The sequence below is a fragment of the Podarcis liolepis genome (genome assembly GCF_965112155.1).
Source record: "Podarcis liolepis genome assembly, chromosome: 10".
Lineage (NCBI taxonomy): Eukaryota > Metazoa > Chordata > Lepidosauria > Squamata > Lacertidae > Podarcis > Podarcis liolepis.
In genome coordinates this window covers 27,741,916-27,763,577 of record NC_139562.1, presented here as the reverse complement: position 1 = coordinate 27,763,577, position 21,662 = coordinate 27,741,916, and the positions used below count along the sequence as shown (strand labels likewise).

General features: G+C 42.3%; 1 protein-coding gene across 35 annotated transcripts in view; it reads left to right on the top strand.

The window, feature by feature from the left end:
• Positions 1-21,662, top strand: part of RBFOX2 (RNA binding fox-1 homolog 2) — a gene marked incomplete at its 5' end in the record, with an annotated part of 176,762 nt that overhangs the window by 111,685 nt on the left and 43,415 nt on the right. For 26 of the 35 annotated variants that reach the window (XR_014516357.1, XR_014516358.1, XR_014516359.1 and 23 more), the window contains one exon: positions 15,856-16,002. Coding sequence is in view for 30 of the 35 variants with exons in the window: in XM_083462224.1 (XP_083318350.1) it covers positions 15,856-16,002 (147 nt within the window). The remainder of the gene's footprint in view (positions 1-15,855; positions 16,003-21,662) is intronic. The other 9 variants (XM_083462226.1, XM_083462204.1, XM_083462203.1 and 6 more) reach the window with 1 other exon arrangement.

Below are 21,662 nucleotides of genomic sequence, written 5' to 3'. Positions count from 1 at the left end.
TTGCTTTGACTCTTACATCTCATGGTTGTAATCAGTGCAATGTAGTGTGTGTAAACTGCACATGAGCAGTAAAGCGATGGGGGGGGGTGTAGGTTTCCAGTTTTACCCTTTGGGATGATGGCATTGTTTCTTACCCTTTAGCCCAAGGCCTTGTCATGCTGACTGTCTTCCCTATGGCTGTTTTAAGCCAACCCCAAATAGAGAAAGAGTATCACAAGAAAACTACATATTAGGAAAACAGACTTTGTGCATCTCATTAATTCAGCCTGACATTCATGCTGGTCTCTCTAGTAATGTTTGGACCCTTAGAATGGAATTTGGAATAGTCCCTGTATATCCTGTGACTGCTATACCTGGCACTGGGGGAAATCTTTCTTCTGGAAACACCATAACTGTTCCTTAGCTGCCTGCCAAATCATATTTATCGGAAAAACAATAGAGTAGGTGAGATATATGATGGATCGCCAAGTCTGTAGCCTCGTAACTGGTTGAATTTCTGCTTGGTTTTTGAGCCATGAGCCCATCAATCCCCCTGGAAGGATCTTTTATATGCAGATCTAGGTTTCAGGCACAAGTAGTAGAACAGATCTCAAAAAGAATATTATTGCAGCTTCCCTTGCTTCGTATTTTTTTATCACATGATGTAGGGTTGTGGCTTTCAGGTTTAATGCCTCTTCAGCAATCTTTGCTTTGGAATTGCTCTGCCAGGGACAACTCAGCTTTAATTATTTTTAAGAATGTGGGACAATTTATCTCCATTGGTAGAAAAAACCTTGGATAACCACATCCTGAACTCTTTTGTGGTGCTAAAATGTTTTTGTCTTGTATCAGATCTGTCACAAGTTCTCCATTTTTAAAATGTTCCTTCAGTAGTTAAATATGTGCCTGGAATCTAAAGTCCCTAGGAGCGAGTTTTTAATTTCCCAGAGATCTTTCCAGAGCAACACACTCTTGGCTCAAATTGTTTGACTCAAGATTCTGTGCCACGCAAATAGGCCTTAAAAACACAGGCCTTAAAAACACTCCTCAGCCAAGATTACAGAGAACAATGAGCGGGCCAGCAGTTTCTGGAATTACCCACATATAAGCTAAGCCATGAAGCTTCTTCAGTCCTAAAGCTGCCACTAAACAGGAGCAAGTCTTTTCTCTAAAGCATGGGAGCCCTTGCTAAGTACCACAGATTTCTTGCCTCATTAGGAAAGCCAGTGCTTCAGGGGATGAGGTAGGCAGTCAGCTAGTGGGCTTTCGGCAGGGGCCAAGAGCAGAGAGTGATGTAGACATGAAGCCTTTTCTCTCCTCCCCCAATCCATCAAAGTCCCCTGGTTTGAGCTTCTGGGGCAGGTAAGGAAGTGGCTGGGAATCTGGTCAAGTGCCACCTGCTCCATATCTCCAGGCCAGGCTTTGCCTGGGCTGCTCTACGCAACCGGCACTTCCTTCCCAGCAGAGATTGGAGTGCACTTAGGGAACGAGGGCTGGCTAGCTGGTCCACCTTGGAGCTTGTGTGCCTTGGAGTTGAAATGAGGAGGGCTGCTAGAGCAGGAGCAAAAGGACAGTGCGCCTGGGATTAGCTTGGCTCTGGAGCAAGCGGAGGAGGAGGAGGAGGCAGGCAGGTTGCAAAACTGCCTCCACCACTACTGGTTCCTCCTCCTCTTTGGGGTCGCCATTGTACCTCTGGCTGGGGTGGCACAAGGAGTGTGGAGCTCGTCTGCCTTGTCCCTCGCTACCTGTTGGGCTCTCCTTGGCGCTTTAACCCTCTTAACCTAGATAAATAGCAAAGTGAGACCATAAAGTTTGGTCTTTTCCTGGGATCCTTGACAAAAGACTTGGAGAGAAAGACCTCAACACATCCTCAGAGGCACTCTTTATCATCTGTTTGTTTCTTTGTTTAACCAGTTATGAGTCTTATTTCAGACAGCCTCATAACCCATTCCCCTCATGAGGGTGAAAAATATGATGAAGAGTCAAGAGAAGCAAGGCCTGGTGAGATCACATTCAATCCCAGTTGTCATCCCTGCCACCCTATCCGCACAGCCACTCTCCTGTATTGCTCAGACAACCTCTGGTGTGCTTCCGACTGAACAGTCTGAAAATGCACTCAGGCTTTGCCCTTCGCATTGCCCTTTCTGGTTTGCTCCTTATTTAGCATGTTTCCCCTTTCAATATTCTCAATTAGAAACTCTTCCAGTGTGGGGCATTGCCTGGATTATTCTTAATCCAGGCTATGGCTCCACTTTAAAAAACAGCCAGTTGTTTCTACCCTAACCGTCCCACCCCACCCCACCCCCCGGGCCACAACTCCCTCCGACCCCAGTTTATTTACTTTTGAGGTGGGGAGTGTACTGCAGACTAACCCAAGATAACTCCACACCAGGGCTGTTCGGAGGATGTCTAGGGGGAGGGTAGTCCAGCATTGTGCGCGCTTCTTTTTCACAGGCTATGTTTATTTAATGGCTTCACAAGAGGCTCCACTAGTTTGACTAGAAGCCTTCAAAAATATTAGTATTATTATTACTACTATTATTTGTACATTCCCAGCTTTCTTATTCTGTCAGGGACTCAATTCTACATATTTAATTAAATATGTTAATTGTGTATATTAAATAATATTAACCATATTGCGAACACTTTAATTTGCATTGTGCAATTTTAATTCAGTGTGCACCTGAGGATTCTGTGTCAAAGTACTCTTGCAGCCAACTTACTATTTATTAAATTAGTATACTTTGTATAACAACAACAACAACAACAACTTTTTATATGCCACACATCTGACTGGGTTGCTCCAGCAACTCTGGACTGCTCCCAACAAAAAATAGTAAAAATCCAATCCAACATCCAACACTAAACACTTCCCTGAACAGGGCTGCCTTCAGATGTTTTTTAAAAATCACAGATCTCCTTGACATCTGATGGGAGGGCGTTCTACAGGTCGGGCGTGACTACCAAAAAGGCCCTCTGCTTGATTTCCTGTAACTATCGGAAAGCCCTCAGAGCTGTATCCCAGTGTCTGGGTTGGATGATGAGGATGGAGATGCTTCTTCAGGTATACAAGGCCAAAGCCGTGTAGGGCTTTAAAGGTCAGCACCAACACTCTGAATTGTGCTTGGAAATGTACTGGGAGCCAACATAGTTCTTTTGGGACTGGTGTTATATGGTCTTGGTGGCCACTCCCAGTCATCAATCTAGCTGTCGCATTCTGGATTAGTTGTAGTTTTCAAGTCACCTTCAAAGGTAGCCCCACATTGACAACATTGCAGTAGTCCAAGTGGGATATAACTGGAGCAGGAACCACCCTGGTGAAACAATGTGCAGGCAGGTAGGGTCTCAGCTGGTGTACCAAATGGAGCTGGTGAACAGCTGCCCTGGACACAAAACTGACCTGTGTCTCCATGGACAGCTGTGAGTCCGGAATAACTCCCAGGCTGTGCACCTGGTCTTTTAGGGACACGGTTATCCCATTCAGGACCAATGAGTCCCCCATACCTGACCTCACCTCTAAAGTATCTATGCCCAATCTTAATGCCTGTATTTTTTGTCAGCAGTTGTATTTTCACTGTGTAGAGCTACATATTCAGTAGTGAGCAGGGTCTGGTAATTCAAGTCTCTGCTGAACATGTAGTTCTATCCTCAGTGCCATTGTTGGCACAGCTTCTATTTCTGAATTAGCTGTTGCATTTAATCCCACTGTTTAATATCTGGTAACTGTTTATTATTTCCATCACAAGGGTACATAGTTACCATAGTATACTCTTCTTATATGTGCCTGTTAAGTTAATCATTCAATCACTGGACGAAGCTCTAGTTTCCCATCCAAAAAACCCTTCAATATGTTTGCATTCCCAGCAACTCTGCATCACTGGCCTACTAGTTAAATGTCATCTTGCAGCCAAGACAGAGACATTCATTATCCTTCTTTGACAAGCATCTGGGGACAAACAAGCTCAGAACCTATGTGGTTACTATTTTTAATATAAACAAATAAAGGGCTCCTGATCCCCTCTAATGTGTATTCCTTGTAATTCTGAATTCGTTTGTATACCATAAGATATTTTGATGACTATTCATATATTGGAAAATCTGAAGCACCCCATGGTGTGCTTAGCAGGCTGCCTTGCCAGGATATTTTTCTGCACCATCTGGTCTAGGTATATAACCATCCATCACAGGTCTGTTTGCGAGAACCCCAAAAAATTGGAAGGGAGAAAGAAAGCACGAAAGACAGAAGGATTTGTTAGTAGTGGTTTTTTGGGGGCGGGGAGAGGGTCTTCCTTTGCCTTTCCCACATCATCATAGTAATTCAGAACTTTAGATCAGTTTCTTATGATGAACACCACAGTCAAGAATTTCCCAGACTTGTCTTCAAGGGAACTTACTGTGCTGAATTTGACATCAGAATAATTGCAAAAGACAGCAGTAGAATTCTTCACTCCAACCTCAACATTTTTAATCATATGTCTGTATGACATTAACAGAGACTTCTGAAATCTAGATTAATTCACATTAGTCAATGCTGGCTTATGCACAAATTCCCCCTCTCTTCCGTGGTCTGCTTTTAAGTATAGCATACTGAAATCTGTCAGTCTGATTTAACTATGGTTTCTGCAAACCAGGATTGCCCCAAATTCTGGTATGCAAATCCACCTGAAACCACGGTTTAACATCATGGTTTTAAAGCAGTCCTGGTTTTCACTAAGCCTTTCTTTATTTTAAAAAAAATCTGATTCAGAAATCATGGTTGCAGCAAATCATGGAGACCAGGAGACAGTGCAAGCTAGTGGTATGTTCCTGATCTGCAGGCCATGATGTAAAGATTAGGTGTTGTCTCTGTTAAGAGGTTGACTTGAGAGTAGAAATTCAGTAACTTGCAGTGGAAATCTTTCTACAGTATTCTCAACTTACAGCCTATTCGCGTAGATATTCCCCCTCTTAATAATTTCTCTGATGTCAGCTGTCCATGGCTGAAACTTCTCAATTAAGCTGATGCATGTGTATCCCTGTAATTTGACAGTTATGATCCCATAAGTGCAAGAACTGGCAGTAGCTAAGATATAGATGACAATGTTTGAAATAGATTCCTGCAGGTTTCTTAGGATTATGAATTGTATGGATGTCCAGAAAACATCTCATCTAGTTCTGTCATCTGTGTTTTAGTCATCTCTTTTCAGAATGAATCAGTTGCTCTGCCAGGAAGCTTTGTCTTCTTAAAGCAAAGAACAGTAACACAATAAAATTAAGTGAGGGAAATGTATACTGTGACCTATCTTCAGATCGCCCATCTCATTCCTGAGCTTCAGGCTGCACAATATTTTAGTCCTAGATGTTCTGACTAATAAATAATGGTCATGCCAAATCATATGAGGGAATCATGATGTATAGGGGTATTATCCAAGGGGGAGTAGACTTGATACGCCAAATTTAATTGGTGATCTGCAATGACATTTCAAACTGGGCCTCCAGGCTACAGTGAACTTTACTTGCTTTGCCTCTCTCAGCCGAATTCTTCAGTTCTTTCCGGTTTCCATGCTATGTTGTGCCTGTGTTAAGAACTTTGTAATGTGTGAAGCAGCACTCATAACAACAGAACACACTGGAATTTGATTGGAGCAAGATACAGCTGTTGGCAAACGCCATCTGTTCTTCTTCAGTTAGATGTGATTAACTCCCAAACATTCTGACTCCTGAACCCATATTTTCTGTAGGTGGTTATTCATAAAGTACCAAGGAGAGAAAAGTAGTAAATGTGCGACAATTTGTACAGGGTACAGGGGGTATTGATTGCTCCAAAAATGCAAACAGTTTTGTTTGCATTTACGGTGCAATGATTTAATGCATTGTTGCTCCCCTCCTCATTCACATAACACAGCCTTTCCTTTAGGCATTGCTTAATTGAGAGGTTCCGGGGCTCAAGCTTAAGTGGAAATCATTGTCTCTGACTTCAGAGCCCTTCCTCCAATGAGCAACAGCAAGTAGTGAGGCAAAAGCACTTTGCATATGCTCACAGCCACTTTCCATATTCTTGTTCATGGCCACAATCTAGTCAAACATTTGGAATCTGCAAAATACCTTTTGATTCATCTTTGCATGCTATGATAAGCAGTCACCTTTCCATTCAGTTTTCTTAATCTGGCCACTATATTAGCAGTATCTCAGCAAAGGCTGTCTGTAGTTTTTCTCCACAGTGTGTTTTAGTGACCTTCCTTCCTTCCTTCCTTCCTTCCTTCCTTCCTTCCAAAAATTAGGGAGCTCTCATTTATCTTGTGCAGTGTGAGTGAGGCTGTTGGACTGGGCTTTAGGGCCCCACCAAGTGCCAGAGGCAGGCACAATGTCTTGGGAAGCAGGTGACACCCAGGATGCACGATGTCACCTCAGTCTGTCCTGCCTTCGAGAAAGCAAGCACACCTCTGTCTTTGATTCCTGTTCCTTTCCTGTTTTCCCCATTTTTTTTCATTTTTCTCTATGGCTTTCCCCATTCTTTATTGTTACTTTTAGCCATTCGTTTTTCTTTTCTTCATTTTTCTGTATATGCTCCTGTCACCATTTTGGTTTCTCCTTCCCCACTCTCTTGCTTACCATCTTGCTGCTCCTATCCTCTTGTTTATATATGTTTGTGTTTGTGTGTGTATAGATGTAGATATAGATATACAGTGTGCTTACAATTTATGCACATTTAACTTGTGTGCTTTCAGCTTTATGTACTTGGCAAAAAAAAAAATAAATTAAAAAGAGAGCAGAAATGGGGCAGATTTCCTGGAAAAAGGACTTTGACAATCCCATCTACCATTGAATCTGATGTGTTTTGTCTCTGTGCAATTTTGGCTTTAGGTGCGATCCCTAGATGACCCTTGTGGTTCCTTCCAACTCTACAATTCTATGATTCTAGGTCTTCCTTGCATTCCAGAGGGTAGGATCCAAACCAATGGAGCCAAATGACAAGGGAGATTCTGACTAAACATCAGAAAGAAATTTCTAACAGACTACCTCAGGAGGTGGTGGAGTGTCCTTCAGTGAAGGTTTTTAAACAGAGGTTGGATCTATCAGGGATTCTTTAGCTGTGATTCCTGCATTGCAGGGGGTTGGACTAGATGACCATTGGATCCCTTCCAACACTGCAATTCCATGGCTTTCCTGAATGTGCTTTATTTTACAAGCGGTCCCACCAGACATAATCAAATTAAAGAGTACACTGACGGACTGCACTGTAAAAACCATAAATTTGGTGCTTGTCAGCAACACAAAAACATTCATCCAAGGCATGGATCCTTTAGGGATGTTCATTATTTTTACGTATGATTATGACAAAATCACCAGTGAATCACATAACATAGCTGTTGACCAGGTGACCTATCATGTGGTGGTGAGAAACCTTGGGGGGGGGGAGAATTTCAAGACCATCCATTTTACTGGATCCAGCTTGTGAGTGCATGTGTGTCCCTTGTCTCACTAGCTCGCTCTCACTCCAGCCCCCCAGGTCACCCCATTTCCCACCCTGTCCTCTAGGCAAATCTTTTTTTTTTTTTTTTTTGGTCCCGCAGTTCAGATCTGAGCCTTGAAAAGTAGTCAAAAATGGAACTGGGAAGGAGCTTCACTCTTTTGACTTCCTGCTTCCATTCTGTTTTTCTGGGGGGTGAAAGATAACCACCTTCACTATCTCATGATGAAGAGGACAGTGAGCAGCGATGGGCTCTACGTGGACTGGCTGTGTCTCTCCACACATTTTCAGACAGTGTTTTTTCCTCAGCCCTGCCTGTATAGTTGCATAGAGATTTAAGTCTGACCCAGTTCCCCCTTCTACCTCAAAAGGTTCCTGGTTCTTGTTCTCTCATGCTGTCTCATCTCATATCTGCCATCCAGCAGTTTGCCAAAATAGCCTGAATTCTCGGGGGGGGGGGAGAAGAAATCTAAATATTGCAAGCAGAATATTTAGCGAGTGGTTTCCCCCCAGATATATTCTGAAGAGATTAATTTTGTTGCAGAGCCTGACTAGCCATATGCAACCTTGAGAAAAGAAAGAGCTGTATCTTATAATGAGGCACTGATAGAGAGCTAGCCTGAAGGAGCCGAAACTTCTTAGTGGAAGATTAGTTGTTTTCTAAAGTATATACATTAATCAGCTACACTTGAGGTGGTTTCTCCTGCCAGGCCACTGTGTAAGCTGTCTTCAAAATAGATCAGAAGGCTGGGTCTATTATATTCATCATCTGTCTAGTGAGCAATCACTTAAAGTGAAATTAAAAACTGAGAGGCAGAAGTCAATTTTTATAAAAAACTTAATTTGTGGTAATCGGTGTTTTATTGTAGTTTTAATGACCTCATAAAGAGTAAGGTGTATTCTGGCAGCTCTAATGTGATATTTTAATCTCTGTGGAAGTCTGAAGTTAAATGTACCTTTCAGAAGTCTGTCATGCTCTGAGGAGTGAAATGTGCACTGGAAATCTGGAAAAGGGAGGCATCCCACGTTCCTCATATTTGAGACCTTGGCTTTCTTCAATATACAACACAACATTAATTGGGGCACAAATTTCAGCTTCTACGTAGTCTTATATTTCCATTGGTATGCAGTCTTTAGAAGTTATTCCAACAGAACTGGTTGGCTTCTTCTTTATAAATGTTATATCAAGATTAGGTCAGGCTGTTTAGAGCAGGGATTCTCAAATCCTTTTGTAATTAGCCTTCCTCAGTCAAAATCACAGCTCGTTGATTAAGACAGAACAGAGCCTTATTTGTTCATTTGTTTATTGAAGGAAAAAATTTATCCTACCTTTCTGCTTTTGAAATGTGCTTTAGACAGCTAACAATCCAAGCCAGAGCATTTAAAAGCAAGATGATGATGATAGTAAATTTTTTGTTTAATTACTAAAAAGAATTTGGGATAGGACAGCAGATAAAATGAATAGTTAATAGACAAATTTAACTTGTTCCGGAATAGGTGTCTTAAAGTGATGCCAGAAAGACATCAAGGAAGAAACCACACAAATATCTTGAGGCAGGGAGTGCCACAACCTGGTGCAGCCACAGATGTGAATCCTTTGTCCTCGCTGCCTCTGATTAGGAGCACCGAAAAGAAATATGGCAGTATACACCCACAAGATGGTTATGGGGCTTAGGGATGCAAAATTTTCCCCAAGGGATTAAGCATTGATTGCTCCATTTACTCCTCATGCTAACTAGACAAGGAGTGAGGAAGAGAACATAAGAAGACCCAAATAGTCCTCATTCTGTTCCCACAGTGGCCAACCGGGTGGATAGGAGAAGCTCACAAGCTGCTGAGGAGTTCAATAGCATTCTCCCACTCACGTTCCCCAGCACTGCTATTTAGAGGCATACTGTGTCTGGTACTCGAGGTAATATATAGCCATTATGGCTAGTAAGGTAAAGGTAAAGGACCCCTGGACGGTTAAGTCTAGTCAAAGGTGACTGTGGGGTTGCGGCGCTCATCACGCTTTCAGGCCAAGGGAGCCGGTGTTTGTCCACAGACAGCTTTCCGGATCATGTGGCCAGCATAGAAATCCAGAGCGCACAGAAACACAGTTTACCTTCCTGCCGCAGTGGTGCCTATTTATCTACTTGCACTGGGGTGCTTTTGAACTGCTAGGTTAGCAGGAGCTGGGACAGAGCAATGGGAGCTCACCCCGTCGTGGGGATTCAAACCGCCAACCTCCCGATCAGCAAGCCCAAGAGGCTCAGTGGTTTACCATGGACAACCATATCTTTCAGGAATCTGTCCAGTTTCCTTTTTTGAAGCCAGTTTAGTTGGTGTCATCACTGCAAATTGTAATAGCAAATTCTGCAGTTTGACACTGCAGTGTGTGAAGACGTACTCTTTCTCTCTCTTCTGTCTGTCCTGAATCTCACACATTTCAGCTTCATTGGACGATATTGGGTTCTAGGGTTATGAGAGAGAGAGAGAGAGAGAGAGAGAGAGAGAGAGAGAGAGAGAGAGAACGAACAATAATGCACCTCCCTATCCACTTTTGTCACACACAATACATAATTTTATGCACTTCACCTTTTAAGCTTATGTAGTGAATAGGCTCCTGCTGCCAGGCCCAGTATAGGTATCCACTGGGAGAGGTTTGGGAGGAGCAGGGACATCCCCGCCAACTATTCACACCACCCATGGGAGCCCTGTTACACTGAGAACCACCAGTTCAGCCATGTTCCCAGTTTCCTCACTCTGTCTGCACCCTTTGTAACCAGGAGCGGGAATGATGGGCCGTATGTCTGTGGCCATCTGGAAGGCTGTGTCAACTTGCCAATTTCACCATCTGCTGTAAGCTGCTCAGAATTTGGAAATTTGCATTAGCCGTGCTCCAGAGTGCAAAAAAAGAAAAAAAAGGCACTTTAAAGAGAGAGACCCCTTGGACCATGTGGGAAGAAATGATATCCAACGGTTGTTTAGGGAGACTATTTCCTAGTGGTTGTCTGCACAGATGATGGATGTGATGTCATGCATTCTGTCCTCCTCCTTGGACAGTTTTACCCTGGGGAGTAGAGGACTCTGACGAAGTCAAAAATAAAACTGCCAAACAGCCTAGTGTGATTTAATCACAAGCCAGCTGCATTGATTCTCCCCTCAGGGTGCACCATGCATTTGTTTGGAGATAATTTTGTCAGTGTATTGAGGAGGGAATTGGAAGCCACTGTAAATAGTATACTTGTGATGTGATCAGGTGTACTTTTGTCAGGAAACTCATGTGTGTATTTGATATTTGGGGCTGGTTGAAATTGATTCTTGTTTGAATGAAATTAGTTTATCCCAGCTGTTTGGTGTCTTGTTTTGCATTGTGTGACTGCAGATGCTCCGATGGAGTTTATGTGGCATTCATTGCCTGATTGAAGCAAAGCTGAAAGCTGCTCTTGCTTTGCTCAGCACGTTGCCTTGTGAATGTTTGCTGCTAATATGCTTTTGTTTGTCCTGAAAAGCTTATATACAAGTCCAAGGTCATATCTGGAAAAGAATGAGAGAAAGAGTAGCAGCTGACAAATAGAGCCTAGTGGTGCTGCTTGTAAGAGTGGCTGAGGGACCTATTTCACCTCTTTTGGGAATTCTATGGTCCTTATTATCTAGCTTCAGTTAAGTCACATGAAAGCATCATTTTAATATTTTGGAGAACATAATTTAAGTTGCTGGGTTCTGATAATGCACCCTTTCATACTAGATTCTTAAAAGTAGATGTTGGCACCGTAATAGATGGTGATAAATGTTGGATTTTCGTACTTGTCACATTTTATAGAATTGTAGATTTGGAAGACACCCAAGGCTCATCTAGTCCAACCCCCTACAATGCAGGAATCACAACAAAAGCATCCCTAACTGATGGCCGTCCAGCCCTTCTTTCAAGGAATTCTGACTTAAATGTACACTATCCATCCTTTCTTTCCTTTACAGCCTTAGGCTGTAAGATGCTGAAAAACCAGAGGCCATCCAGTGGCCTTCATGGTTCAGCCAGGGACTTTGAAACCTGTTTTACTAAATCCACAAAGAACCAGCAGCTCTTTTTAAAAAAGTGCATAGCTAAACATGCAAATTTCTTGGAACATATTGGTTGATATTCAACTAAATTTTACCCACAGTAGACTCATTGAAATTAATGAACATGGCTAAGTTAGGTCCATTAATTTCAGGAGGTCTGTTCTGAGTAAAACTTAGTTGAATACCCCCCACATTAACATAATTGTCTATTAAAATAATTGGAAGCATATCAAAACCAGTGGGCCTACAAAATAACCTTTCAGCTTCTAACGATGAAGAGGAGTTAGCCTGTATTGTAAACAAGAAGAATCAGGCACGAAGTATTAAGTCACCTGCATGCCAGCAAGTATTTCATTGTGCTTTCCTTAGCTGCAACTGCGGTAAAAACTGATTAGATTATTATTGATTTCACTTTGCTCCTGCCAGCACACATCAGTCAGCGAACACGTTTTTTCAAACCTCACCAAAACTGGGTTCCCTAATGGTGCAGGTTAACAATGTCGTAATAAGGTTTACACAAAATCTCCTGCAGGAAGGATTCAAACAAAGATTAAATAAGGCTTTCTGTCTCTTTCAATGTTTAGAGCCTTTCACCATGTTTAGGTCCCAGTGTCATCTGTAATGCACAATAAGTTTAGAGACGGTACATGCAAAAGAGCATGGCACACAATGGATCTTTTGTTCTCAGTGGATTTTAAAGTAAGTAAAACACCTTAGAAGTAAACATAAGCCAAAAGCTGCACTTCAAGTGAGGTATTCTGATGGTTATCTGAGACGCTGCCCTACGAAACTGGATTGTTATGTTGTTTACGAACATGAGCAAGACACTGTTCTTCATTGTAGCCTTATTGGTAACAGAGAAGGAGAAGCAGGATGGAGAACTAATTTACCTTATGAAATCCTACTAATAACTAAAGGGTTGTCTGCACTGCAGGTTAACTTGCTGCTGTTCAGTGAAATGTCGGCTTTCATGGCTTATAGCACTTGGCATAGAGCTACGTGGTCCTTTGCACCCTCATGATAATTGTATCCTACACCCAATTTTAACAGGATCTTAAAGTCATGGGAAAAAGGAAGTGCACTCTCTTTGAATTTTGTGGTTTTACATATGAAGACATAGTAACAATCATCTGTTCCTTAGCAGGTCCTAGAATTAGGTAAATACAATTTAAGATGAACAACAACACATAACATATTACACTGTCTCATGATTTATTTAACAGAAATAAAGCCAAATTAGAGAAATCATGTGTGAAAAACTAAGTACACCCTTCCTGCTTCCATAGGAATTAAGTAGCAGATAGGTGCTGCTAATCAAATGCCCTTGCTTAATTGATTATCAGCAAGTGTAAAGGTAAAGGTACCCCTGACTGTTAGGTCCAGTTGCGGATGACTCTGGGGTTGCATGCTCATCTCGCTTTATTGGCTAAGGGAGCCAACGTTTGTCCGCAGAACAGCTTCCAGGTCATGTGGCCAGCATGACTAAGCCACTTCTGGCGAACCAGAGCAGTGCACAGAAATGCAGTTTACCTTCCCGCCAGAGCGGTACCTATTTATCTACTTGCACTTGAGGTGCTTTTGAACTGCCAGGGGGGCAGGAGCTAGGACCAAACAATGGGAGCTCACCCTGTTGCGGGGATTCAAAGTGTCGACCTTCCGATTGGCAAGGCCTAGGCTCTGTGGTTTAGACCACAGCGACACCCGCGTCCCTTTCAGCAAGTGTACCCATCTCTATAAAAGCCGAAGTTTTAAAGGTTTGCTGGTCTGGAGCATTCAGGTGTGTTTTAACACAATGCCAAGTAGGAAAGATGACCAATGCTCTTAGAGAAGCAGTTGTTGCTGCCTATGAAACTGGGAAGGGTTATAAGGCCATCTCCAACCAATTTTACGTCCATCGTTCTATAGTGAGAAAGATTATTCAAAAGTGGAAAACATTAAAGACAGTTGCCAATCTTCTCAGGAGTGGACATCCCAGCAAATCACCCCAAGGTCAGACCTTGCAGTGCTCACAGAAATTGCAAAAAAACCCCCAAGATTTACATCTCAGGGTCTACAGGCGTCAGCATGTTAAATGTTAACGTTCATGGCAGTACAATTAGAAAGAGACTGAACAAGTATGGTTTGTTTGGAAGGTTTGCCAGGAGAAAGCCTCTTCTCTCTAAAAAGAACATGGCAGCGCAACTTAGGATTTCAAAGTTGCCTATGAGCAAACCACAAGACTTCTGTAACAATGTCCTTTGGACAGATAAGACCAAAGTGAAGATGTTTGGCCGTAATGCACAGCGCCACATTTGGCAAAAACCAAACACAGAATATCAGCACAAGCACCTCATACCAACTGTGAAGCATGGTGGTGGAGGGGTGGTGATTTGGGCTTCTTTTGCAGCCACAGGACCTGGGAATCTTGCAGTCATTGAGTCGACCACGAACTCCTCTGTATACCAAAGTATTCTAGAGTCAAATGTGAGGCCATCGGCCCGACAGCTAAAGCTTGGCTGAAATTGGGCCATGCAATAGGACAAGGATCCCAAGCACACCAGCAAATCTACTGCAGAATGGGTGAAAACAAACAGAATCAAGGTGTTGCAATGGCCCAGGCAAAGTCCAGACCTCAACCCAATTGAAATGCTGTGCTTAAGAGAGCTGTGCATAAACAGACGCCAGCAAACCTCAAAGAACTAAAGCAACGTTGTAAAGAACAATGGGCCAAAATTCCTCCACAACAATATGAGAGACTGATAAAGTCCTACAAAAAACAATTATTTCAAGTTATTACTACTAAAGGTGGTTCTACAAGCTATTGAATCATAAGGTGTACTTAGTTTTTCACACATGGCTTTTCCATTTTGGATTTATTTCTGTTAAATACATCATGAGATGGTGTAATATGTCATGCGTTGTTCATATGAGGTTGTATTTACCTAATTTGAAGACCTGCTAAGGAACAAATGATTGTTATTATGTCTTCATATGTAAAACCACAAAATTCAAAGAGAGTGCACTTTCTTTTTCCTATGACTGTATATAAATGTGGCTTGGCTTCCATCACCTTGTAAGGTCCATTTAAGAAACGAAAATTTGGCATCTTATAAGAGTAACAGTCTCCTTTGGAGGAATCAATATAAATGTCGAGAGGGCAACAAAAGATTTGATTGGGAAGAGAAGAGAGACAGTGGAAGTAGTTGTTGATGAGAATAATTTGCCACCAGATGTTGGAAGCAGGGCACCTCACAAACCCACTTGCTAGGCTGTAAAGCTGTAGTTCCTGTATAAAAGGTCTTTTAATGTCCATTAAGGCAGCACTGGTATCAAGAGAAGCACAGGCAGTGAAAAGGAGAAGTTTGATGTATTGCTGCTAGTGGCCCTCACGGCTTCTTTACGTCTGGCAGCAGTTGCACGCAGTCTCAGGAGCAGTGGGGTAGCAAACTGAAGCAGTAATGCCAGCAGCAGCCGCTCTTTGGGGTTAAAAAAAATCATGGACCCACGATGGCATGCCCAAAAAACTCCCATATCATAGAAGGTACACCAGGCCCTATATAGCCATTAGTTGTGAGATGATGGTAAAATAAACTTGAACTATTTAAAGCTAGAATGGCTTAGTGATCAAGAGAGAGGGTGTTACAAATCAGAGGACCAGCTAGAATCTCACCTCTGCCTTACAGTAAGTAAGTACTTACTGCCTTAAGTACTTACACTCACTTAGGCAAGCCACACTTTCTCAACTTGAATGCTCCCACCAGCAGTTTGGGAATAATACTGACCTACCTAACAGGGTTGTTGGAAAAAGCAATATGTAAAATGCTTTGACTATGTTAAAGTGCTGTATAAGTGCTGTGTACTGTTGATTCTGTTTGCTGTAATTATAAACTTAAAATGTTGACATGTTGAAAGCTAAATGCTAGCGGAAGCACGCCAAGAGGATTTTAAAGGTAAGAAAGCAGGGCATGTCTAATATGGGTGCAACATTAGATCCATATATTAAAAATGCCACAGGTTGAATGTAGTGCCTCAAGAAAGGTTCGGTCTAAAAAAATTAAAAGGTATCTACTTCTGCAGTAAATGTATTGGCACAGTCATTTGCTCTGCTTTATCTGTATCTGTTTCAATCCACATCCAAATTACACTGATGCAACTGATCTCCCAATAACCTGTGCTGTGGAGATTCTCTTACTGTTTTTGTTCTTCTCTCAACCATTGCATGAACAAAGGATTGCTTGTTGAACTTTGCTTGTTATTATCAAACTTACTTTAAATGTGCTCAGATACTAGGTCAAGGAAGGTGGTGTAAATACCTGAGACATGAACTGATAAACGGATGAATCTTGGCTGGATTTTTGTGATTTCTTCTCCACTTTTTATTTTTGTTTTTTAATTACTTGCAGCAGACAGAAGGAGGGGCACAGACGGATGGCCAGCCGTCACAGACACAAAGCAACGAGAGTACCGAGAGCAAATCTACTCCAAAGCGGCTGCATGTCTCCAACATTCCCTTCCGCTTTCGGGATCCTGATCTCCGGCAGATGTTTGGGGTATGTTAATATGTCCTTTAAGGAACCATAGGGCTGTATCCCTTTCTCTCTCCCCCCCCCCGAAGGTTTAAAATGAGTAACAATTTAAAACATAAAACATAATATATTCTCACGAGGCCCCACCCTGTTTGGGTGGGGGGTGCCTCAGGACTGCAGTTTTTCCCCCTCAAAGTCACCACAGTCTAACAGAGAAGAATTAAGTACACCTGTGCCTCAGGTGTGTTCAGTTGGCATAGTGCAGTTCCCTCAGGGGTCTGGATCCGGTTCTTTGAGATCAAACAAGGAGGATCCAGGTAGTGTGAATATGTAACCGGGAGTTAATGTTTTCCTTCTGAAGGACACATTCATTTCCTGAAAATGAAATTCCTCCTTAAGATCCAATTAAAAAGAGTATACCCTAGTTTCAATCTTTTGGCTTTGGGATTGTGGGCTTTCAGGCTGCTAGCATGTTTCAGCCATGTCTGTTTTACACTACCAACCTGAACCTGATGGCTTTTGTCCTTAGCAAGCAAGAAGAAAGTATTGTTCAGAATTAAATTTCTAAACATGTAGAAATACATGCCATGTCAAAGAGTGGGGGGGGGGGGGAGAACAAATCCTTGAATGTCATACACTTGGATTTCTAAAATGCTGTTGGAAAATACTGAATTTCTAAAATACAGTTGATCAAATTGCTCACCGAAGGTTGAGAGTGTAAGATAAGAGAGAATGAATAGCTCAGGGTCAGCCACTGAGCTTCACAGCTTAGCCAACTTTGAACCTGGGTCTCCCAGTCCTAGTCTGCCACTAACCACTACACAATAATGGTGCTCACTGTACAGTACAGTGGTACCTCAGGTTACGAACTTAATTCGTTCTGGAGGTCCGTTCTTAACCCAAAACCGTTCTTTTGCTAATGGGGCCTCCCGCTGCCCCCGTGCAATTTCTGTTCTCATCCTGGGGCAAAGTTCTCAACCTGAGGTACTACTTCCGGGTTAGCAGAGTTTGTAACCCGAAGTGTTTGTAACCCGAGGTACTACTGTAGTGAGGAGTTACAACAGTAAAATCCCAGAAAAGTGTGTCTCTGGAGAAAATTGCTGCTGATGCTCCTGTCTACAAAATCCTTATAACAGATAGATAAGATGACACACCCGTGATAAAGCTGAACCAAGTTGGGTCAGAGGAGTAATCAGTTTAGATTAGCATTCTGTTTACAGCATCTAGGGGGTCACTGTTGGTAGAGAAATTCATGAGTTGGGCATAGTGCTCTGGTCTATCCTCAGTTCCTAGCTGTGTTCGAAGCTCCCATTGTTCTACGCGCATTTTGTGACAGGAACTTTCCTCAGCACAAGCAGTGCCTAAGATTTCAGATTAAAACTACAGAATGGAAAGAATGGAAAGGAAAGGAGGACATTTTTCTGCCTCCCCACTTCTAGCTACTCTCTTAAGGATGGAGAAAAGACCCTCTTAAGAATATTAGGGGGGTGGGCAGGGGAAGGACTGGACTATGTGAAAAATGAACATAATATTTTAGCTGCAGATCATTCATTTTCAGCTTTATAAAAGAAGCGCGCCTAGCCCATAACTTAGGTTTAAGGTGCCATTTAGCTCGTTCTCAGGATCTGGAAGATAATAGTTTGCCTTCTCAGAACATATTTTGGGCTGCTGTGGCTGATAAGCCTAAACCTTTATATTTTTGTCTAGGTTTTTTGACCTAGAGCAGAAATGAGTTATGCCTTATATTCATGATTGACATTGCAATATATTATTGTGAATATATGTCTTGGGGCTGCCTTGTGTGTTACCAATAGTCACTGTAAATTCATATGCCTATAAGGCATGGGCAGAATATAGTCTTTATCTGACTTTAGGGCTATCATTTCAAAGCATGACATATTTTTTAGGCTGTCCCAAGAGTTACAATGGTACCTCGGGTTAAGTACTTAATTTGTTCCGGAGGTCTGTTCTTAACCTGAAACTGTTCTTAACCTGAAGCACCACTTTAGCTAATGGGGCCTCCTGCTGCTGCCGCGCCACCGGAATACAATTTCTGTTCTTATCCTGAAGCAAAGTTCTTAACCCGAGGTAATATTTCTGGGTTAGTGGAGTCTGTAACCTGAAGCGTATGTAACCCGAGGTACCATTGTAGTGCATTCACAAGTGAAGGACTGCTTTTGGAAGTGTTTACAGTTCTGATTTCTATGTATCCTTCATTCAAGTCTCCACTTTCTGCTTAGATGACCAAACACAACATTGCACTGCCAAACGTGTATTAATAATAATAATAATAATAATAATAATAATAATAATAATAATTTATTATTTATACCCCGCCCATCTGGCTGAGTTTCCCCAGCCACTCTGGGCGGCTCCCAATCAGTGTTAAAAACAGTACAGCGTTACATATTAAAAACTTCCTGAACAGGGCTGCCTTAAGATGTCTTCTGAATGTCAGGTAATTATTTATCTCTTTGACATCTGATGGGAGGGCGTTCCACAGGGCGGGCGCCACTACCGAAAAGGCCCTCTGTCTGGCTCCCTGTAGCCTCCCTGTATTGAGTTTTACAGTCCTTTGTGGTGGAGGAGTCTGAGAATATAATTTTCTTGACTCTAATGAAATGATATCAGAATTAGGAGATTTCCCCAAGGTAGGCAGATAAACAAACCTCCCCTATACATATATGCAGCTCTCCCCACTCAGTTGCCAGATCCTTAGGCTCAGAACTATTAAATTTCTGTGAACAATTTCATGCAAAATAATGTAGCAGGCATAGGAGTCTCACTTCTACAAACCCCACCCCCCACTCCCACTTCAAGGAAATACAACTAAAAGAATGTAGACAATATTTTAAATTCCCCAGCATTCAGAAAGCAAAAATTATCTGCCACAACATTTTCCAAATTTTTCATACCAGGGGACATAGGTTTGAGGTTGGGGTTTTTTAATGCAGTAATGTTGGGGGACATTTCACTCTTGGCCTGACAATGTTACTTATTCCCCCATCCATCACACTGGGTATGTGGCACCCTTACAGTTTGTCTGATATTGCCTCCCAGTTCCCTGTTCGCCTCATTGGTCAGGGCTCAAGGACAAGACCGTGCTTTTTTTTTTTAGCAATAGTGATACCTCTGGGATTTCTTTGTGCCTATCGGTTGTTGCTTAAGGATGAGTCCCAGTGCATCCTTACTCCCTCTCAGGCTGAAAACAGTGATTGTATAAAGTGGTACCTCGAGTTAAGAAATTAATTCATTCTGGAGGCCCGTTCTTAACCTGAAACTGTTCTTAACCTGAGGTACCACTTCAACTAATGGGGCCTCCCACTGCTGCCGCGCCCCAAAGTACTTAACCCGAGGTACTATTTCTGGGTTAGCGGAGTCTGTAACCTGAAGCGTCTGTAACTCGAGATACCACTGTACTGGTAAAGAGAGGGGATGAAATTCTTTAGTTTAATGTTCTCTGTCTATCCTAGCCATCACCTGAAATTCTTCTGATAAACATGTGCATGTTTCATGGAGCCTTAAGGTAGCACATTACCCTTAGCATTCACAGGTGGGAGGAAAGTCCTAAACCAACGCCCAAGCAATGCCGGATTGCATTAGACTAGAAAAATGTTTTGCAATTCCCGTCTCCACCAAATTACTGGTTACCATTTACCGTCATTCTACTTAGGGTAAATGTTTTGTCTGGAAGGTTATTCCAGTGGCATAAAAGTAAAAGGGGAAGTGCACATGAACTGTGGTGCCTGTGGGTTTCATCTTTCCTTTTACTTAATTGGAAGCTTTGGTTTTCCTGGCTCTGACTTCAGCCACAGGGATAGAGCCTGCTAAAACTGCTTTTTTACTTCTTAGGCACACATGCATGAGCATGTGCCATTTTGAAACTTGGGGTAGACTCTACACTTGGAGCAGGGAAGCAATCAGAAATTCAGTTCTGATTTCCTGCTCGTACAGCATTTCCAAACAACATAAAATCAGTCTGGAACTATAAAATGGGACAGTGAAATATTAACCCTAGTTGTGGTGTTCTTATTACTACTGCTACTGCAGTAAGAGAGCTTTCCCTTGGGTGAATCATATTAAACGAGCCCTTTATCCTGTAGGGGACCTATGATTGCAGCTTCTGCAATATCCCGCCTCCCAGCCTTTCCCAGTGTCAGGTTCGATTGTTTCAATGTCATCTATGAAAGACTTAAGGCCTTTGCCTCAAGTGAATTTTCCAAAAATACATGAACAGAGAGAAACTGTGTAGTTAGCAGGAAAATGGGCCATGAGAGAATATTATTACGTGGGAGGAGTGAAAAAGTCCCTGAAGGATCCAGCAACAGCCTGGAGGTCAGCTTTGCCCTGGAGCATGAAGCATCAACTTACGTTGTCATGCAATCTAAAAAAGACCATCAGGACTGACAATGATGGCTGATCTCAAAGTGCTCTGCAAATTTTCCACAGCTGATTTCCAAAGTCTCAGATGCTCCTGACTGTAGGCCAGGAGTCACAATTAGTTGTGGTAAAGCAGGACTTCTTTGTCACCATGTGCACACAGTAGCTACAACTATATGCTCCCACCTGTGTTCACTATGGGACTTGCACACCACCTGTACTCTAGTTGTCATTGGGCTTGTTTCATTGAGCAAAACTCTTCAGAAAAGCAAGGGGCCAGTTAGTCTCTACAATGCTGAAAAGAACACCTAGTAATTATATGGTCCTTTCTACCTTGCTATTCCATACTGAAACTAGGGCCTTGATGGAAGCACCAGCCATGTTGACTGGAAAATCCCCTAGAGCATTTATGAATCCCTTAATTCCATAAATGTGGAACCATTCTAGCTGGGCCCTCACCTTTGCAGGGAGTTCTCACCATCATCAGTACAGACTATTTGGTACTCTTGATTGTTGGTATCTTCCAGGAGCTGCTTTGTGGCGTGGGAGCCAGAGGTACAGTGTTACAGTGGTTCCCCTCATACCTGCAGGGATGCTGCAAGGGAATGGCTTAAGCGGACTTCTGTTCAGTCTTTGGCTCTTGAGCTGTGAGGTCCCTCTTGTCTCCCATTGAGGTTAGCATCTGTAAATGAACCTGTTGAAAGTGCTCCTCCTAGGTAGTGTAAAATTTGTATTTATTTGCAAGCTGATACGTTCAGTCAATATATGAACCAATTAGTATATATGCTTGTTCAAGAAATATATGAATTTAAAAATTGGTAAATTGATTCAATTCAGTCATTTAAATCTGACTTCTGCACTCTTATGTATTTAAATCATTGACTTAATTGCCCTGATTTAATGTAATCCACCCTAGGATGCACTTAAAATTCTGGTCCCAGGTGTTCAGAGCCCTAAGGCTTAATGGTGTTTGTTGACAAGATATACAGACAAGATTTGTTTTTGAGAAAGCTGTGTGAAAATACAACCCAGTGTCTAATAAAACAAGCTAGGAACCTTTCTACGACTTTCTTACCTTACCTTTGGAAATATACCATTTATTTGACTTGAAGCTAGCAAGAATTGTAAGCTGTTTTCACACACTTGAGACTGCTTCAGTATTTACAGGCTGTGTGTCATCTCAGTTATTTGTAAAACTTCCAATCGTACCTTGCCTTCCTGTGTGGACTAGTCTATTGTAGAGGAAACAGTGTACCCTGCCTCAAGCGAATGAGAGAATCAGAGAATTGTAGAGTTGGAAGGGA